Source organism: Thermobia domestica, chromosome 13, assembly GCF_964235325.1.
Source record: "Thermobia domestica chromosome 13, izTheDome1.hap1.1, whole genome shotgun sequence".
Lineage (NCBI taxonomy): Eukaryota > Metazoa > Arthropoda > Insecta > Zygentoma > Lepismatidae > Thermobia > Thermobia domestica.
This window is the reverse complement of record NC_137466.1, coordinates 11,437,193-11,460,178: the sequence shown is the minus strand read 5'-3', so window position 1 is coordinate 11,460,178 and position 22,986 is coordinate 11,437,193. Positions and strand designations below refer to the sequence as shown.

Here is a 22,986-nt window from a genome sequence, read left to right as displayed (position 1 = left end):
CCTATTATAAGTTTGATCACTATTAGCAATTTGTGCACAGCTTCGACCAATTCCTTGGAACTCAGTTTTGGCCCATACTACAGCAGTAAGGACGTATTTAGCCCTTATGTGTTCATCAATTCTTATCCAAAAACGTTATTTACCAGACAGTTACGAAGATGATACAGATGACGTAATTTTGCGTTATTGGCGTTTCACCTGTAAAGGAAGTTGTCTCAACTCTTAGACCCAGAGAAGTTGAATATTTTTCATGTTAGTATACATCAGAAATATCAGTTTTGTAGTTTGTTATAATTTACTGAATTGCCACACTCGGAATCGATCTCGCGACCCCAACATCATGAAACTAACGCTTAAGCCACTACTCTGAGACAACACTGTTCTGGGAGAAGGAAAAATGGAGCTGTAGTGAATTCAGTAATTACTAGCTTTTACGATTCCAGTGTAATAATGCTGAAACTTTCTGATTTCAGTCGTGATAAAACAGTAAATTATTATGCAGAAAGAATAGTCCAGAGAAGTCAACTTTAAATTGACAACTCATATGTACGGAGGCGCTGCAATATGCTCTCGCCTCGAGCCCTGATTTTTCACGGCACGGCATTCGAGAGATACTTATATTGATTGGAATCTGGTGTTTCAGGGAACTGGATTATTTTTTAAATTAATTCATTTAACGAACCTCTCTGTTCAGTGCATTGTAGACAGCATCTTCTGACGCAACAAAACGCCAATGAACCACAAAATTACTCCCTCAAAATGTGTTAAATCGCCTATATGTATGATTTGATTACATTAAGGTGAGTCTAAAGCACTAAAAAGTACCAGAAAATTACCCCAGAGGAGTCTTGAAGCAGCAATCTTATGATTACTGGGCCGGTGTTTTTCCGACTTCACCAAGGAGACGATGAGGGAGACATCGCTTGTAAAGGAATAAATCGTTGAGATCGTTTTAATCTGGTCAGTCAGAGTGCTCTTTCAACTGTATATGTGAGACGACAACTTTTTGGGATGAGATAAAATGCATTCGCCATATATTTTTATAACAAAATAACGCGTGTATGTTTACTTTATTTCATAGTTCTCCCATACTCACCTTCTAATGATCGACGACAGTTGCCATCTAAATTTATACAATTATCGCACTCAAGATTTTTCACTTCATGATGTTGAGGCAGTGGTTATTCTTGACCCCCTGACCTCACTTTAGGAACAATTCGTCAGGAAAAAATAATATATAATAATAATCGCATCCACATGACTGGCGATAGTTCGTGTTGGTCCCTTCGATATGCTCCGCGACGAATCGAAGGAGCGCGAACCAAAACAAACTTCTCGCTGTGACGCGGTGGGAACTTCAAAACCCCGACGCGAGATATCTGTTTCGACTCGGCGAAACGCTGCCAGCAGTGGGACACCGTCTCGTCTGTATCTTGACGATCGACGTTTACCCGAAGTGGGCCACTAGATGTTTGCGACGTTTACGGCATGGGGTAGATCCACATCTCATATAGCCTCGCTGCTGAAAGGGACGTTAAACTCAAAATCAACTCAACTCGACTCAACAAAAAAATACAGTGCTTCGCATCATATATCCATATATGCTTACCATGCGCTTTATAATAATTGTTAAAAGCTTGTTTATTATATGGAGCGCTTAGAGCACAGGACAATGAACCCATTAAGTTGTGAAAAAATAGACATAAAATTTGTAATGCAAGCTTCTGTATGTTGGTCTACGTACCTTGATTTGGGAGTTTCAAATTTCATCCGCTTTTCCACTGAGAAGTACCGATAATTCAACGAGGAAATAATTAAATCATGATAATTTAATTGAAATTCATCGTAAGTTTGCCCATGACAAACACTTTACCATTTTATATCGTAAAGGCCAGATGCATCAGTATTGTAACAGAGCGGTGCTTGAGGGATTGACCGTAGAAATTCAAACTTCGATTAGTTAGAATTTGACAACCTGATTTTATTACAAGTATAAACTCTTTAGTCGGTAGAAAAGAGGACGTGGATTATATGTCAGAGTTGATGACGATGTCTTTTGGTGGGTCAGTTGTTCATTGTGGGTGGTAGGTCGGAGTGAGTCATGGCGGGTATTTTTTTGACAAGTTTTCATTGACCAACGCCATCTCTGATCAAATCTGTAAAACCAAACCAAACAAAGACCAATACTACTACACAAAACGCTCAACATCTTAGATATTCATGACAAACTATTGCATGATCCGAATAACACTAGTATATCCAAAAACCATCATTTATCATATTTTACCGAAATACTTCATGACTTTTCTGACAACCTGATATTTGAAATGTTGTTAATACGCAAAGTTCATTGATCTAATCATTTATTCACTTATTCTCTTATGATCATCACAACCTTTAGGGTACGTCCTTTAGATATAGAAAGGTGAAATGTAGTATCCAGACTTGGTGTAGCGTGTAAGTAAACCAATGAAAATCAACAGGATAATATTTCCCTCCTCCAAACACGCTGAAGTGGAATGTGTTTATTATTCTACAAAAAGACTTGAAATCCAATCAGAAAATTCATAAAACATAAAATATGTAGCCAAATCTCGACTTTGCAATAATAATAATAATAATAATAATAATAATAATAATAATAATAATAATAATAATAATAATAATAATAATAATAATAATAATAATAAAGAAATAACAGAATTACAAAATCAATTACGTAAACAATACCTTTCAATTAAGAAAATATAATTGTCACGAGGACGGGTCGTAACTTGTGGGAGTAGTGGGGCCACTGCCCCCACCCTAAGGAAGTTCCCTGCCGTTCAAGGGGTTCCCATTTTAAGACACAATTGTCTTACTCCATATACGATACCAAAATGAAATTATAAGTGAAGCATCAACAGGTTCACTACATTACATAAACAGAACAGCACACTAAAGGTAAATAAAACAATAATGAGTCGTGGGCCCATTTCTGTAAAAAACTTTGTACTATTAGGGGAACTAGAAATAATATATATATTCGTATATTATTGTCAGATTTGTCAATATTGTCCCCTTAATGAATTTGTTGTGTATGGAACGGGCCCAGAGGCGTAACTAACGACCCCCCAGACCTTGGTGTGCGGGAGATTCCAAGAATTTCAGATATCCTCTGATCTTATTGACCGATACAAATAGGACATTAAGAGTCATGACCTACATATAGCGGGAATTAAAGCAAACTGCTGTTGGCCCTCGTGGCCGAGTGTTCTCAGTTCGCATCAAGCCGCCGTCGAGACAACACGGGTGCTCTGATGCTTACACAGTGTACTATGGTCTATAATATAGTGGACCATATATACATTAGGTGTATTTCATTGCTTGCATTTCTACATCGAAGCAATTCTACTGAGTTAGGAGTTATAAATTACTCCGTACTCTAAATTATTGCCGTTTCGGCGTAGTGTCGGTGTATCAGTGCAAAAGTGAATATGGAATAAAAAAGATCTTGAATTTAAACTGGAATTTGACAAGAAGTTCCGTGCAGTTCGACCAGTCGCCCTGGAAATCTACCATTGGACGAACTCCACTTTCCCAGGTTTTCTTGATCACATCAGTGCCATGCAGTTAAATAGTGAAAATTTTTGTATTTTTCTAAAATTCAAAACGCAACACGAATATGATAACTTTGCAGCTCAGGCTCCTAGTAAAGTCCCATTCACTCATTCAAATTAGGAAGTGAGTTTAGTTCGAATCATTTCCGCCGCAGATCCGACTACCCTGCTTCGTGTGTTTGAGTTTCCTATCGAGGCACCGAATAACTTATTGAGTGAGGCTCGTAGTGCATATGGTTCAGTGATTAAAATAGAAGATCAGGAATGGGCCCTTCCTTATCCACCTGGTATTGAAACTAGAACTCGCCATGTACAAATTAAACTGACATCTCATGTGACATCCCGACTTCTAGTCCATGGTTATAAAGTAGGAGTATCATACAGTGGCCAATCGATTACATGCTTTCGCTGCCAGAGCTCTACGCACAAAGTAGTGAACTGTGTACTGAAACGCGAGGCTCAACCCCGGGGAGAGCGAGTGTAATCCCGACCACTTCCCCGTCAATTCCTCGCATTACAGAACTCGGAAAAGTGACTCCTATGACATCCTACAAATTAGCCCCACCTGTCATTTCTACGAAATCTGGTGTCCAAGAAGATGATCTTGAGCATCGATCCTCGGTACCAGACACAAAGGCGTTCCCTGCACTTACAATAAAGTCGATTGAGAAAGCGAAGGAAGATACCCAACTTCCCAGTAAACAAGTGCCTTTATCGACTACATCGGAGGCCTCCGGCATACGAGTTGAGCAGGATATCACCTCACACGCCATGGAGGTTGAACCCAACCCATCACCAGTTGAGGATAGGGAGGTCCCGCAGGAGACACAGGAAGAGAATCTTGAACCCCTTGAAAGCGATTTTCTCCAGCATGAGACACAAGGGATTAAATTTAGCGATGTTATTTCTAAACAAAAAAGACGAAAATTATCCCGGAAGGAAGAACTGATTTCTCACTTGGACGGCAGCCAAGTCTCTCTGTCTTGCGAACAAGATTCACGTACTCCCCCAAAACAGGTGTTCGACACAGATACATAAGGTGTTGATCTTCAAGGCCAATAAATATGAACTTACCCCAAGTAGTGTGGTGTTTGCCTCCTTTTTGTTTTGTTTTTGTACTTTCTGCACGTCACGTGTGTACAATACAAGTGTCCTCCGATTCTAATAGTGCAAGTGTGCAGAGTGGAATAGCGCTAGCTATCACTTCTCCTAGAAACAGGAAATCCTTGAGTTTTAGTTGTGTTTAAATCTACCGTCGACGTATGTGTTTTATTTTAACTGCAGCGTTGAACCTATTCATTAACATCTACCATGGATGTTGTAGTTATTTTTTGCTTCCATTCTTAGTTTTAATACTCATATTAAATTTTAGTAGAACAAACTTAAGTAGATCTCGACATTGCACAGATGTGTTATACTACGAAATTTTCCTCTATATGACTGTGATAAACTCTTTATCTTTTCTCACGATAAATTTGAATCGTGCAAGTAGTGGCAATAAAAAACCATATTTAAACCAATTTCTCACATGCCATAAATCGGATGTAGTTTGTGTGCAAGAACTTATACCTGATTCATTTCACAATATGCTGGACTATGATGTGTTTGCTAATTTAGGACCCACCACTGGAGTAGAGATGTTTATCAGCAAAGGATTGGGTCATACCAATCTTACTCTCTCCCCTGACGGAAGTATTATTCATTGTGTCATACAGGGGCACCTGGTCGTCGGACTATATTCTCCTTCTGGCTATACAGCTAAGAAGGAACGGGCTGAATTTTATGGCCAAAGTTTGAAACAATTCCTGCCTCCTCATATTTCTCGTATGGTAATCATGGCTGATTGGAATACCACTGAAAACAGCGCAGATTCAATTCCGCCCACCCCTCCTTGTCCGGCATTTTTAATTTTGCGGGATTATCACTTAAGGGATGTAGTCATTGTTTCCAATTCACCGAGGATCTATACCCATTGTACTTCACATTGGAAAAGCAGGATTGACAAAATATATGTCACTCCTGACTTGTTTCACACTATTATTGACGTACAGACTTTTATACCATCTTTCACCGATCATGCAGCGATCAAGCTCCACATAAAAACATATCAACCCCTGCCTGCCCTTAGCAGGCGAGGATACTGGAAGTTAAATACATCCTTACTTCAACACGACGGTTATCGGGAGGAACTGGCACAACAATATTCCTATTGGGAACGGATGCAAAAATATTTTCCAGATCTCGCCTCTTCGTGGACGACATTTCTTAAACCTAAGATCGCTAGGTTTTTACAAGGCAAAGGGCGCGAAACACGACACGATCGGCAGTTGATGTTTGAATTCCTCTATCTGGCATTGCGTCAGGCATGGTGTGCGGCCCCCTCACTACAGAATAAACCCACCGTGCAACAGCTCAAACTAGGACTACAAAATCTCCAGGCTCCCACACTCATGCCTTCTTTTATTAATGAGACCACATATAAGCTTGCCCAGGAAACTGTCACTATTTACGACGTTGCACGTCTGTTGCACCGGCGGAAACAGGTTACAATAGTAGCTTTCCGTTCCCCGGATGGTGATATCACTAGTGATTCGATTCAGATCCTAAACGTTTTCCGAGAGTATTACTAGAAATTTGTTCAACCCCGACCTTCTGACACCAATGTTACAACGAAATTTTTGTCGTTTATTCCCAAACTGATTACGGAGGAAGAGGGTCGTAATCTCATGCGCCCCATAACTTCTCAGGAAATATGGATGGCCCTCCAGGCAACAAAAGGAAAGGGCGCGCCAGGATATGAAGGCCTGCCGTACGCGTTCTATAAACAATACTGGACCTTTCCTTCAGATACCCTAGTCAAGTTGTTTAATACATACGTAACTGGAGGCCCCATCTGCGGTAACGTCGGAATCACAATATTCATCCCGAAATCCGCCAATTCCCAGACTGTACAGGAGTACAGACCCATCACTTTACAGCCTACCGATTTGAAACTGTTCACCAAAATTCTGACGGCACGTTTTAAACCCATATTGCAAAAGTATATTAGTCCATACCAGGCAGCCACCCACGCCAAATATAACATCTATTATGTGTTAAGTTCGTTACGAGATTTTATAGCGTACGTGCAAACTCGGCGCATTAAAGCGGGGTTCCTTGGCATAGATTTTTCTTCCGCATATGACTGCGTTGATCACGGGTTTCTTCTTCAAACTTTAGACGCCTGGGGATTTCCTCCTGCATTTCAACAAGTCATAAGATAGCTCTACCAATCGGCCTAATGTCGAGTTCAGATCAATGGCCATCTTTCCGAGCCATTTGCTCCGCAACGTGGATTAAGGCAAGGCGATAGCTTCTCGACGAGCCTCTTTGTGGTAGTTCTAGATACCTATCTCCGCGCTCTGGCTCAGATTACCTCTCCCGGTATACGGAAATACTATGAATTACATGTCTTCGGATTTGCGGATGACGTAAACTTAATTGGAACTAACCCCGAAGATATGCTAACCGCCATCCGCATAACTAACGAGTTCACCCAGTGCTCCGGCTTGACATACAATAAACACAAGACCAAACTCCTGCCATTTCACGGATTCTCTCTACCCTCCTTAACTGATTCACGCTCTCACATTCCCATGGTTGATGCTTTAACAGTACTCGGCATAATTTTCATAGCGATGCACGCAAACAAATGGATGCTGTCTGTCGTCCTATCGTTAATAGATTAAGCAGATGCTATACTTACAACGGTTCCGCGGTCTGCATATAATACATAAGATTGAATATCTCAAACAGTATGTTGCTGCCAAACTTTGGTACTACGCGCGCACTTTTCCCTCCCTTCTGTTTACGCTCGCCAAATTGAATCTATATTTATGTGGTTTCTTTGGCGGGGCTACTTCTTCTGCCTCCGCCACAACACTATTTAGCTTCCTCGCAGCGAAGGGGGCCTTTTACTCGTAAACATTCGTCTTCAAAGTCAAGTATTATACATGCTAGATGTGTATCAAGACGTTGAGCCCCACATGGACTATACACGGGTGTGGATCGAATGTTTCTGGTCCGAATACTCTCAACCAAGGAATCCGCCTTTCTGCAGATTTGGCAACTTATGTTCTACATATGTCACCAATCTTGTTCAAGCAGGGACATATTCTGGTAAGTTTGCTACCCCTACTACATATACTCCCCAAACCTTATACCGGCAATTGTGGAGATCGTCACTTGTAGATGTGAGTCCGGGTACAGGATAAGTTCCCCAATAAACAATGGCGCCAAATTTGGCAAAATCTACGAACCAATGTCCTCCCTTTGCACACACAAACAGTATGGACGACCATAGTTCATCAACTGCCTGCCACACAAGAAAGACTTCTGCGCATTAGACGTGCCACAACCCTCACCTGCAAATATTGTGGCCACTCCGACACACTACAACATCGTTACATGTCATGTTCAGGTGCCGATATTATTTGGAATCTCTTCCTTCGTATCTTGGGCTTGATCTGCCGTACACCTGTTCCTTTATTTCCCGTAGATCCCCTATTCTTTCCCGCATTTCAGTATTACCCAAAAACCAAACATAATACGGTCCTCTGGTTAGTTCGTACCACATTGTTATATGTTCATCGTGCCATGCCGTGGAATTATGAATGCTTATATTTTGACTTTTACAACGGGAACGCCACAAATATTTTTCAGTCGATCTAGAAAGACAGTCTTTCAGTGGTTTCTTGCAAGCGGCTCTGTCCCACCTGTCGGGAAGGACCGGGAGGCAATGAGTTGTGCTTGTGAACATTTTCCTTATTGTTGCATAACCATCATCATCTTACAGACGAGTAGGTTCGCTCAGAACCACACCTTGGAAATTTTTCCCAGTGGTCAATCCTAGATTACACCTATATTGTATCCATTTAATTTTCCTATGTAATATTAGGGACAGCATAATAAATACTAAAGCGGGCTAACGCTATATGCTAGTAATAAACATCTCTTTTGGCGTGAGTGTTCTAGGGCAACGTTCTAGTTATGAAAATACTTTTGGCATGGGTTCAAACCTTGCCCAAGGATTTTTTAAATTTTCATAACACATTTTTCATTAAAATAAGTTTTACTATACGGATCCATAGTAATAATAATAATAATAATAATAATAATAATAATAATAATAATAATAATAATAATAATAATAATAATAATAATAATAATAAAAGTAGAAGTAGTAGTAGCATACTTGAAGAAAGCTTTTGAAATTACACACAGCGTTTGGCTCGATTTTCTTCGTTTTGACTCGACTCGAATTGAAACTCAAGTCAAATTCGAGTCAGGTTTGAGGAAACTTTTGGAGTTGAGTTCTCGAGTCGAGCTCAAAGACGTCTCAATAATAATAATAATAATAATAATAATAATAATAATAATAATAATAATAATAATAATAATAATAATAATAATAATAATAATAAAGGGATGATATAATTACAACAGCAATTACATAAACATTATCTTCCCATTCAGAAAATTAATAACTGCTACAACGGGATTTAAACCCAGGTAGCTGCAATGAGAGTTTCCTGCTTTAACAATTTTTTTTAAACATATCGCCCCAACCGGAGTATTGTTCCCCAATGGCACCTCATGTCCTCTCGACGTATTCCAAACACTACAGGATCACGAACACAGAAATACTGACGACAATTAAAATTCGGACCTTGCTCTTCAGAGGAATTCGAATCCCTAGTGAATTGCGCCTGATGATCAGCAGCTTCGTGATCATGCAGCCTCAATTTGCCACAAATTCCTCATATGAACATAAGAAAATAAACGAGTAGTTATGGAACATAAACATAGAAATGTCTATTATTTCTACACATGTGGATACAATTTAAAGAATGTGAAAATAATTTTATCGTCTTTTCTTCTTTGGAAATTAAAAGTTGTGGTAAAGACGAAATGTAAATAAATCGGGACAATCCCTCCAACCGATGACGGACGTTGCAAGCATTTATAAGCTTATTTGGGCCCCCTAGGAAAAGTTATTCTAATTCTTGGGCCTTCTCTTTCCAATTTTCTCTTAATCTTTATGGGGCCCCAGAGCCTGTGGGCCCTCCCGCACGGGAAGGTCTGCTTTTCTATTAATTATTCCCTGGGCCTATTCCGTACATGACAAAATTATTAAGGAGACAATATTGATAAATCTCAAAGCCATACAAATAAATATTATTTCTAGAGCCCTTAATAGTAGGCATATTCTACTGAAATGGGTCCACGACTCATTTTTGTTCTACTTGCTTTTTGTGTGCCGTTTTATTTATGTAATGTGGCGACCCTACTTGATGCTTCATTTCTAATTTCATGTTCCTATCGTATACGAAGTAAGAAAATTTTGTCTGAAAATGGGGCCCCTCGAACGGCGGAGAGCTTCTCTTGGGGGACAGGTGCCCCCTGCAACCCAATAAGTTATGGCCCTGCCGATGGCGTAGCCTCAACTTGAAGAACGTTCCGTGATATTTTCCTCATTGAGGAACGTCTATATAACTTTTTTTGAGTTAAGAAAGGAGATCTGGAGTAAGTCATTAAGACAAACAAATTGTTTATATTTTCTTGTTTATATTTTTATTTGTATTTTGTTTATATTTGTTTCTGTTATATTTGAGTATCTTGTTTATATTTTATCATGAAACGACTTTAACTAGGTACAGTAAAACCTGTCTTAAGCGGAATCGAGCGGGACTGGCAAAAATTTCCGTTAAAGTCAGGTTTCCGCTTAATGGAGGTAAATGTTGCCTTTAAAAAATACATGCTTATAACGGACATACTGAGAAAATATTGTATGTACGTTGTACGTACCTTTTTTCAATTACAGTATTTCTTTTTTCTACGAATTAATACACAAAAAGGTTTAAATTAATACAAAATATGCTATGCATATGCTTTCTTTATTTTTCCCAGTAGTCAAGCAGAGTTTTCTTGATACATTTCTGCTTGGCTGCTCGTCTTTTCGCATACACTTTAGCCTGAGAAACTACACTAAGTAAATCAGAGTATTTTTTTTTTTCGCAAGGCAAATTGTTGCAGTTCCTTTAAACTTCTGAGAGCATCTTGATACGTCTTTATTCTACACTCTTTTTCGAATTCCGTACCGTATTCGTGTTCTTCTTCCATCTTGTCTTCTCCTTTCCGACTTTCTATATGATTCTTGTTAAAGGTGAGGGGATTAAGGACAAATTGTGGGGGTGAATATGAGTAGTGGTTGAGGAAGGTCAACAATGCCCAGAAAGATTTAACAACAGAACGAAGAATTTATCGCAGACATGTAATATATATATTTACCCTCTTATAGAATGTAATGTATATATTTACTCTCTTACAAAGTTCTAAACGCTACAGTCTGGAACTCAGAATTTTCCGTTAAAGGTTTCTTTTGCTTTTCGTTGTCCGCATAACACAGTTTCCGCTTAATGAAGGGACTTTTACACGTTTTGCACTCCAAAATTCATGGGACCATGAAATATTTCCGTTTAAGACAGTTTTCCGTTTAATAAAGGGTCCGCTTAAGGCAGGTTTTACTGTATTAGTTTGGGTGGAAGTTTAATTGCGCGGTGGGTGAGTGGTTAGCTCATTGAAGTTCTATTCGGTGGACCAGGGTTCGAATCCTTGCGAGGCTGAAACGTTTTCAAGTGTTTCTGTTTCAATTTCAGTTTCAGTGCATACTCAGTGTGACATGCAAGATCTTCTCTCCTCCAGAAAGAAAAACATGTTGGAATGAGGAGAGTTGGAGAAGGTCTCTCAATGGAGGCAATTACTTACAAAGTTATTTACAGTAATTGTTCTAGATTTGATATTTTCAGCTATTTTCCAGCATTTTCTGATTCATATGTAATCACTGTTTTTATATCATTATATAAGTATATAATGAAAAATACACTACATGCACAACAATATTGAAATTGACATATGATTTACATTGGACAACATGCTCTGAACCAGAGAGATTGATCTCAGGATAGAGAAATGTTTCGTGCGTCATCTACTCACAATTTTACTTCCATACAGACTTGACTCCGTGCTACCAACTGCTGTCAGTGCCGAGAAAAGTTACGTGTAAGTTGGGTTGCATCTGTCTAGGCGTTCTCACAACTGCAAATTACCTGGACCCCAAGTAATGGAATTAGAGCAATTAAGGGGGAGATACTTTTGTGGCTGGGTGTACAATGTAGTAGCTCCAGACTTTTGCGCAAGCTCATCGTGTATCTCATCATCACTATTTGATTGATTTACGCCTAGAATTGTTACAGTAGCGGAAGTCGTTTTGACAGAGATGGTTGCTTCTGAATATCGGATGAATGAAGGTTTTTACTACGGATCATGGTTGCAAAAATTTCGACTCGATTGCTTTAAAACGATGCGCTTGCAAGATTTAATTCCTTAAGAAAGTCGGTCACAAGGAAGATACTTGCGAATCCGAATAGGGACAAACGTTTTGTTGGAATATTTAGTGTCGAAATTTTGTAACAGAAAATTGTAAAGCGTGGGATGATGAAGGTCAATGGCGTGTGTGACACGAGTGATCTTCCGGAGTTCTGTTCATTTTGCAAGTGCTGCATCTTTCTCGCAGTGGCATTTTTCAGTTTTCGCTTTGTTCCTTGCAACGTGTAGATCTAGTACGACAGGATATATTTGATGCTGTGGAGGTACTCGAACGCTCAGAGGCCCATTGCTGGCGTTGGTTGCAGTCTGTCTTCTTTCACACCTTCGTGAAAATAGCAGGAAATAGTACTGTTTACCAGCTTCAGGAATGTTTACCGACTAACAATATTCCAGGTTAGATACAATAGTCTTTTGTATGAAAGCTACAGATTAGATACAAGGCCTAACTACTCTGAAAGTAATTGATAATTATGAGAATGTCAAAAAATCATGAAATGAAGGTAAAACATCCCGTCAGGATAGTCGCAAAGGTGAAACAATTTCTTCTTTCAATCCCGTAGCTCTACACGCCGTTGGCTGGATCAGTATGATGTATAGAGCTAGTGAAAATTCGTGATTAGGATTAGGAATTAGATTTCTGGGCTGTCGGCATTTAAGGCCATTTAGCCTGTCGCATATATGAGGGATGACGTCCATCGGCGATCACACGAGCCAATAAAGGGAGGGAAGAAAGGAAGCGGCCTAAGACCATCATTTTAGATACCATCCCGGCATTTGCCTGGTGTGAATGAGGAAAGCCAAGAAACACCTCACTCGAGATGGTTGGCCTCAAAAAGCTGTTACATTTTCTCGACTGAGTGGCCCCACCGGGAATCGAACCTGAGACCGCTCAGTCTGTGAAACGATGAAGAAAAAAAGACTCAGGAGTGGGAGCAGGAAGGAATTTGTAAGAAAATTACAAAAAATGGTTGAATATCGAAGAAACGAAAGCAATCATAAGTATCGGTTTAAACCGGTTTTAACTTAATAATCTGGTGGCCGTCACTAGCAACTGCAGGTAATTGGAAAAATGTTACTCTAACGAACTTTCCGTCCATAACAGTCGATAGAAATTACCAATTTTGGAAGATTTGTTAGATGTTTAGAGTTTATATCTTCCAGATGTATCAGATTGCTTTTAGAAATAAAGGCTGTTTGGTATTACTATAACTTTCTGACATTTCCTTGTTGACTTCGTCTGGCAAGTCTTCATGTTTGCATGGGGGCCACGATGTGTCAGTGAAACAGCGTTCATCTCTGGTGCATGGGTCCTTGGTTCGATCCCAACTCCCACCAAGTGAACTTTGTGGTGGACAAACACTGTGCGTGGGTTTTCATCGGGGTTTCCCCCGTTTCCTCCCACTTTCTTGATTCCATCATTTCATTCATTCCTTATGATCATCGTCTCCTTTAGCCTAGCCGGCGTAATCGTGTGACATAAACTCAAAGATTTTATTTCATTTTCTTCATGCTTGTGGTTTATGTGCTAAATGTACTTACGATGTGAAGAACTGTTCATATTATTATTATTATTATTATTATTATTATTATTATTATTATTATTATTATTATTATTATTATTATTATTATCTGTAAGCACCCGTTGTTGACGGGCCTTAACTCAGAACCTGGATAAATGAGAAGAAGAAGGATGTTTGTACAGCCATTCTATTGCAAAGTGTTATTTATCCTTTGCTGTTATCTTAACCCGAAATACCACAACATAATGTGCGCTGTATGAAATCATGCATTCTTGAAAAGCAACCAAAAAAGTGGAGACATTTTCATTCTTCCCCTGCGGAAAGTCCCCCCTCAAGACAAAAAAACTTCGTAGGCGATTAGATCTCGTGAAGATATATCTGTGTATAAAGCTTTATAGCTCTATAGCTGATTCTTTCTATGCATAAATAAAGCTTATGACAGGAGACACACAGTATTTTATTATTATTAAAGACTGTTAGAGGATGTTAAAATACTCTTCTGCAATACTTACCTAAATTAAAACTACAATGTTAGCTCTGAATCTACAGCCGTTGTGCAAATGAAAGAAATAATAATAATTTTTTACTTATGCATTATATAAGATCCCCCCTTCCCTATGTATTCAAATTCAACCTAGTTCTTTATGAATATTGATACATACATACAAAATACTACGTATATGCATTCTTGGGAGTTCTGTTATTCAGAAACTGCGTCCTTATTAGGGAGCATGTGTACATACAATGCATATGTAGTTATCTTCTAAAATAATTAACTTTATGAACTATGGAATCCGGAGATTCAATACCACCTTTACAAAAGCTCTCCATTTACTTCTATCGTCAGCCAACTGGATCCAGTTTCTGCTTTGCATTTCTATTTCTACGAGACCCATCTTAATATTGTCCTCCCATCTGCACCTACGTCTTCCCAATAATCGTTTTCCGATTGGACTTCCAGTTAAAACTTCAACGTTCCTACTTCCTTACATCTTGGCTGCATGACTTACGAACCTGAACCTCCTACTACCCTAACAATGTTCGGTAAACCGTACAAATTATGTAGTTTCTTGTTATGAAGTTTCTGCCATTCCCCATTCCCGTTTCTCTTGGGTCCGAATATTCGTCTCAGGATCTTGTTCTCAAATACTTTCAGTCTATGTTCTTCTCTCAAAGTAAGCGACAATGTTTCGCAACAAAACAGAACAAGTGGCATGATTATCGTTTTATATATTTTAAGCTTCAAGTTCCTTGACAGAATTTGCGGCGACAAGAGATTTTGAACTGAATAACACGAGTTCCCTGCCTTTACTCGACATTTTATTTCTTCATGCATATAGTTTTGGTCTTTCAACATGAATCCCAGATGTTTGAAAGTATTATTTGATATTATGATGCATCTAATCTTTTAAAATATCCTCATATTCCTGCCAGTGTATACTATTCTTTTATCTTTCATTTGATTTTCCCATGAAAAATAAATGACAGTATATCGTACGAGCTAAAACGAACTAATCCAATCAAAATCAAATTTGGCATAGTGGTTCATCAAATTTTTGTAACCCTCGATTTCTGCCTCAGTGTCCATGGTCCCTGGTATAAGGATGCATAGGACCACTCAAGAATAGTATGGCACACACTAGGAAGGATGTAGGAAAGGAGAATATATCTCTAGATGTTTCGTTTCTATCTCGTTCCCTTTCATGACTATAAATTTATCAAAAATTCAAAATTTGGATACTTTTGACCTAAGGTATCTCTTTGATGATGTTTTATTATGTTCTCAATCAGTATAGAGTTCCAGACAGGTGTACATTAACGCTCCTTTTCTACATTTTGGGACAGTGAAGTATAGGCTTAGCCTTATATTTTCGAAATTGCCAAATTGTAAAATTTGGTGTGGTAGTATAGGATTCTAGTATCTATCTCTTAAGTTCTTGTAAACTGATGAAACAAGGAAATATAAAAGTGACACAGAAGAGAAACCTTGGACTGTGCCAAATTTGAACAAAACGTTAATTGAAAACATATAACAAGCAGTTTATCCAAATATTTGTGTTCCGCTGAAAATATATAAGTGCACTGTTGAAACCAACATTTCAGGTGAAAGATCGTTTTCTGTTGTAAGAGTAGTGAAAAATTATGTGCGGTCAAATTAAAGACAAGAATGTCAATGCAACATTTCTGTGTATTGAGTGTGATATAATTGACAGACTACGTTTTGACGAAATAATCAACGATTTTCCTCAAAATCTAGCTTTTCGATCACCGTTCGTAATTTTCTACATATCAGGTTTTATATCAGCTTTTTTTATTGAGCTCCCTATAGTCTGTATTTTTTTACGGTTAAATATCATATACTTTATTTTAATAATTTATGAATTAATTTTTTCATTTGTGACGAGCTAAATTTTTAAGTGCATATTGTTTAAATATCTTTGCGTCGTTGGTACTCAGAACCCAAGCCATTATTTTTCCTTATATGAGAAAGATCTCCTCTAGGTCTTTACCTGTGGGTAGCGTACCCAAAATGGCTGGCACGTTCCCCTGTTGAACTGCGATACTGATCCGTTGAATAAGGAAAGATTTAGATCGTTTATCTCCCGATGTAAGTGAAATACGATGGCCGATTTCCTTGATAAAATTAGCTCCTTCTTGACCCCAAGTACCACTTGATTCGATGGCTATTGGAACAAACCAATATTTATCAACGAAATTAATATATTTATTCTTCTTGTCGGTCTCCTTATGAGCAGCTACAAGACTTGCACGTGATGATGAATGTGGAAGATTGGAGGGAGCATAAATATCTGTGCAGGTGAAGTCCCAAACTAGAGCTTTCCCTTTTTTCCAGGGCACTAAAGTCATTCCGTTTGTTCTTTTTTCGTCTAAACGACTGCATCAGTTTGGTTCTCGTATTGATGGGACACCTGAAGATGTGAGACCTCTCAAAATGATATCGTTCACACTTGAGTGTCGTGATTGTCTACCTGCGCTGCTCTTGCATGATAAGCCATGTAAGCCTCTCTTATCGACGAAACATTACAAGCACGACAACGGTGTGGTTCGCAAATATCTGCTTCTAACCGCATAGCTGTAGCTATGCGAAAACTTTCATTGCTGAGATGTAGACCAACAGAAGATGACAGTATAGCTTGAAGCCATCCACCGTTTACCGGGAACGAAACAGCGAGGAATCTGACCTTGTCTTCGATCTTATGAGTTGATTGTACTAATGAGAAAATATGATTTTTTACTATGGGTTCGTCCCAGGCTGATTGAAGATTTCTTTTCTCGTTAGCCGAAGGAGCAGACCCCACTAAACGAATTGTCGATGCAGTTTTGTACCCCTGAAGCGGTGTCCAATTTGACTTCTCTCTGTAGCAGAGTTCCAGTTAATTGTCTTGAGCCATAGAAAGAAGCCAGAAATGACGGTTTAGCAACATCTGTGGCCCGACAGATTCCGAGACCTCCATTTCGGACTGGTAATGATGCTTGCCACCATGATTCACTGCTTACAGTGCAGTTGAGGATAGATTCCAATCCTGTTCTTATAGTACCGTCAACTTTATCAAGCAAGTCCTCTCCACGCCAGGAAGGAGAACATCGGAGGAAATACTGTAATCTTGGTATTGACAAAGAGACTCGCAATAAATAAAACGCTGAATGAGCTGAGATGTTTCATAAGCGTGACAAGAATAGCTTTAATTTCGAAATCTCCTCTACCAATATTTTCCTCCGGGCTTCTGGTGATAGACCTGCGCCTAGGGGTTCAGCATTAGTTCATAGCAGTAGTTGTATACCAGGTGCAGATTCATTAAATTTATTATAAAGACAATGAATTTTCTCTTCCTTAGCGCCTAGAAAACTCACTTCGCATTTTGAGTGGTTGAGATGTAAACCTGTGGATGTTGCCTGTGAGCGAATGTTGTCTAAACTATGTAGTATTGCATCAGCATTTCCGGTTGTGGTCCTGTCGTCGAGATACCAAACATTCAACTCTGTGTTTATGTTATTGACAACTCTTTGGAGGGTCAGAGCAAACAGTGCTGGACCTAGGGTGTCGCCCTGCTGAACGCCTCGTTGAGAAAAGATAATATTGTCCTCTACAAAAAGGTTGCTAGGTTCAGAATAGTACTGTAAAACATAGGGATAGAAATTTGGAAAGTGATTTTTTACTGCCGCCAGAATGGAATCTCGATTGACTTCATTGAATGCATTTCGGAAATCGATTTTCAAAAATGCCTTCACTTGTGAGTGTGGAAACGAGTAAAACATTCTAGCAGCATGTACGGCAGCTTCAGCTCCAGAAGGTGTGCATACGCCTACTTGGTGTGGGGACAATATATCTATTAATGATTCGCGCATTCGGAAACAAATGATCTTAGCTGCCAAACGTCTCCAAACGTTTTCAACCGCTACTGGGCATATCCCTCCACTTTTCTTCCTGAGCGCTATCAATGATGCGCCGAAGAAGATAGCTCTTAAGAAGATTGGTACATTTCCAGATATTATAATGTGTAATAAATCACAAATAGAGTTGACTAGACGATCCTTTGATCCACATTTCTGACTAAGAATAAGGTCTTTCAATATCGATGGCCTGAGATTATCCATTCCTTCAGCTGATCCGGACGGGAAAGATTTTAGTGTCCTAATGAATTCATCAGTCGAGACTCTGGTTAATGGAGTATTTGTCTCTGGGGGCTCCGGTGTAGCTAATGAATGTGAATGAGCAGGATGCTTCTCTCTGAGAGCTTCCAACACTGATGAATCTGTAATTGTCATGACGTCTTCCGAAGTTAATAGCCTCACTGCCCCACGTACATCTCCATCGAATAATTTGTGCTCAATACTCTTGAAGTTGATAGATTTACTTGTTGGTAATTGGCGAGGTTTGTATGTTTTTGCGTGAAGGTCTAATAGAGCTACTCGGCAATATTCCGACCAATTTCTAACTCTTTGCTTAACCCATGTTGTAAGATTAGTAACTTTTTCGGAATGTGAAGGGACACACAGAACTCCGTAGGGAAAAAGCAAAAGGTCTATCCAGGAATCCAAGTCATTATCTTATGAACCAGTTCGTATGAGGAATCTGCCACCGACAACTTTGCTCCTCTCGGAACTCGACGAAGGATTGGAATTTTGACTTTTAAAGTACTAGTAGGTCACATATTTTAGTCTGTGGTTCCTTGGAATTAATGTCATTGAAAATACAGTCTGTAATTATGTCAGGTATTAAAAAGAAACATTGTCAAAAACAATGCCTACGTTTTAATTCCGTGTGAAATTACGAAATATAAAAAGTGACATGACGTAACTGAATGGTTGATTAAGAATTGAAAGAATACGTTGTCGATAGACATGGATAAATGAAATATCAATATTGAGAAATTTGGGCCATATAAAATTACGTTACAACTTGTAATACCTAAAACGCTACAACATACTGTCATCATATGTTAATGATTATTTCTTATTATGTACTTAACTTGAACTGGTACGTCTGTAAAATCACGGCTCCCTTCCTTGTCGTGGTGACTGCAAATTACTTAAAGCACAGGGGCGCACAATACATAAATACGATCCTTCGTACATGTGGTACTGAAATTCCACATGCCATTATGAAACATTAGCCTGATAGTGGAAAAGTGAATCGAAAAGACTGGTTACCGTCTTGATGTCTGTCGAGCAACTAAGGGAGCATACATCAAAGTTTGCTAAACAGGTAAGGTACTTAGAGCACTTCTTTTTAATTTGACATATAGTTTTTTTTCTCTACTATACTCTGTTCCACTATTATTTTACAGAAATACTGCATATATGTATGTACTTCTAATACATGCATTATTTAATCTAATTCAACTTTCTGCTCACAACAAAATTAAATCAATACCACAATCAGAGTGAAATTTGGAGCATTCGCGTAATCATAACCTTATCAATGTATCAGCTCTATTAATTTTGCTTCTGTCTAGTGCATTTTTTGATAGAAATGCTATATAAAAGGTTAAAAAGTCAGACTTTATGTCTACTACATTTGCAGGATAATATTGATAACTTTGTTTAAATATCCTATTTAAAACTCCAGATTTAGACTTTACTAAATACATTATCTTATTAGTTGTCTTCTGAACAAAAAATATATATTTACACGCAAATCTTCCGTGAGTTTAAACGTAAAAAGTAACTTACAACTGTATAACTGAGTAGAAAAAAAATGATTTTGGCTTATCATGCCAGGCACTAAGTCAAAAAATATAAGCTATCAGATTGTTTCAAATTCAAAGTGATTCAAGAATTCACAAGTGAATGTAAAGGAAAAGGATTCCCGAATTGGGCAGTCCATTAAGGCCAACGGGCAGAGTGAAGGTAAGACTCCACACTTACTGAAACTCGGTGCGTACAAGAGATGATACCGTATACTCTACAGCAACTCCATTCGCATTTACGCTTAAAGTTTCTACAGAAAGCGATTTTAGAGAGAGTGGGTCAACAAGAGAAACTCAAGGGGATGAGTGTTGAACAAAATGTAATCCCATCTCACAAACATAGGACCAGGGACATGTTTGAGATAGTTCTATGTCTTATCAATTATTACACCGCGTTTCTAGAAAGAAGTGAAGAATCACTGTAAACAATGCTGAAATTATAAAAGAACTTGAAATTATTCCAGTTTTAAAACGTTGAGATGGATCCGAAATGTTGACTTATATAAGTCATTGTGCTTAATACCGTAAATTTGTAATAATGGTTTAGACTCTAATGTCAGGATTAGACTGCTCTGAGAACTGGCTACTACAATGCCAAGTATTCAGTTTATGTCACATCAGTTCTTTTTAAATATTTGAATATTGGATATCGAGAGTATGTTTGTTGTTGTAATACATGTCAATCCGGTATATCGCGTTTGATATTCGGGTAACTAGTGGTACAGTATGACAGCTAAGTTAGTTGTAACAATTATAGACCTAAACAAGCGTCGTATTAATCTCTAAGAAGTCTCGAAACGATATTCAATTTTGAGCTAAATCTTATTTATGTCTAGTTGCTTACTATTCCGAGCTGCCACAAATTCCAAATCGTATTCATTGTGCATAATATTGTCCATGTATTCTTAACAAACAAAAATATTTGGAATTTGTTAGAAAGAACACAATTACATTGCTAAATATCTGTACACTTAGGACGGTAGAAGATTATTTAACCACTGACAATCCAGGGTATGAGAATTTCTCATTGAAGGCTTTCGGTATGCACAGGTAGGTTTAAGTTTGGTACTGATAACTATAACTTATCAAATAACCATGTTTCAAACTATATGCTCTATTTTAACTGTTATTCAATATGTTGACATAAATGTTAGCATTCAATATGTTAACATATTGAATACGTGAATATGTATATGTAGTGTGCGAATTAGATAATCTATATTGGGGGGGATAAAATTAGGCAAGCAGGGCGTAAAGTCTGAAGGTGCAATAATTCAAAATGAGACAATAATGCTTTATCCCCGCCCACACATACACATATAAATATGACATCTGTATGAAATAAGATTTATTCATTCAACAAATCTACCGACAATAACTATGTACGTATATATTGTCTGACATGCCCACACCACACCTAACATATCTGAATGTGTCTAAATGTTGTACTCACTCTTGTGTCCGCAGCTCTTTAAGGTTTATTTACTTTATAATTCGGCCCGAGTGATAGCAATGATCACAAGCATATGTTAATTTTTCTCTCATATTGAAATCTTCCATATTGCGTTATTATACATAGCCTTTCAAAAAACTAACCTACTTCAGTATTATAAGAACCACTAAAATTATCAGTTAAAACGGACTTACATTTTTTTAATCTACATAATAACCTATCATACGAGAAATGGATTGTTACTGGTCCCAATTTCTGACATGAAAGTCAAATCGAAGGCCAAGTATTTAAAAACTCTCAATTCAAATTTCGAGCTTGCGCTCTACTCCTCGCTAATGCTGCGTTCACCACGATTTTTTTTTTTTTTTCAAATATCGATTCCGTGACGGAGCTCAGGAAGTCAACACTTACAATTACTTTACTGTTAGGTTACAGTTGAGTTGATTCACTATGTGCTACGTTATCAAATGAAGTATAAACATTATATTGAAGTTTTCCAGACAATATTATTGGCGTGGACTGCAAACTGTACAGCTAAAAGAAAGATAGAAAAATGAAAGGTCAACTTTAAAAAGCCCGCTCCAGTTGAAGTGGTTCTGCAGACACGGACAATGACACAGTGAACTAGTATTAGCAAACGCTGAAACAAATCTTCAATTATGCGCAATGTCAAATCTTCAATCTTTAATTCATCTTCAAGAAATGACTAAAACTGAAATGACTGAAACATCGCTCATTTCGAGATACAGATAGAAGGTTAAGCTTACAAGAAATGACAAAAATCAGTGAAATTTGACGTTATACTAACCATAGTTTGGGGGGAAAGCGAGCATCCCGGTGCGGATACTTCAGCTGACTTATTTGGGGGGAACAAAATGTGAATGAGGGGGAAAATCCTCCTCTTCCCCCTGGTAATTCGCACCCTGTGTATATGTATTCGATATGTTCAATATCAAAACAGTCTTCAATCAATATGTTTTCATACTTAAGAGACTCGCTTTAGACGAGCTTGTAACATTATAGTAAGTAGTATACTTACTTGTAACCGCATTGTTCTGCAGAAACTCCCCACAGAATTTGCTTTCTGTTACATCACCACTTTCATACTGTCCTTCTGGAATATATAGAAAATCCTGGGACTGTGCAGTAGAATTATCACAACCAATGTTTCCTGTTTGTACACCAGCATCAGCTGCTGCGATCTGAAAATTGCTTGATGTATATCTTACTCCACAAATATTAGTACCTCTTCGAATACATACAGCGTAGTTGAGCCCAGCCGGGTACTTGCCACTGCTTCCATTATACCCGAAGCTTTGAAAAGACCCTCGATCATCCCTGAAGTACTGTAGGCAGCCTCGAGGTGCTGAAACGATTGAATAATATCTAATTAATTACCTATTTTGTAACTTACAAAAGTTTTTTCTTGCTCAAATACAAATAATTGACATTTTTGTAACTTACAAAAGTTTTTTCTTGCTCAAATACAAATAATTGACATAAATAGTTGGGTATTTATGAGTGCTGTAGAAGTGCAGGATGTCCAAACTTCATACGTATAGTTGAAAGTGAAGTTATACTTACGATATTGTAGTTTATGCTATAGCAAATATGGAAATGTCCTTAGATTCCTGGAAACATGACTAAAAACGACGCTGTATATAGTGCAATACATTCATGAGAAATATGGATGTTATCTGTTAGATGTGATGGACATTTTCAGTTTTCAAATTCTCCAGAGTGTGTCTATTGTGTATCTGTATCCTCTTCTTTCA

General features: G+C 38.2%; 1 protein-coding gene across 1 annotated transcript in view; it reads right to left on the bottom strand.

The window, feature by feature from the left end:
- Positions 1 to 22,986, bottom strand: part of LOC145669118 (uncharacterized) — a 104,964-nt gene that overhangs the window by 9,324 nt on the left and 72,654 nt on the right. Inside the window, exon 7 of the mRNA XM_081737459.1 lies at positions 22,251 to 22,577. Within this exon, the coding sequence (XP_081593585.1) occupies positions 22,251 to 22,577 (327 nt within the window). The remainder of the gene's footprint in view (positions 1 to 22,250; positions 22,578 to 22,986) is intronic.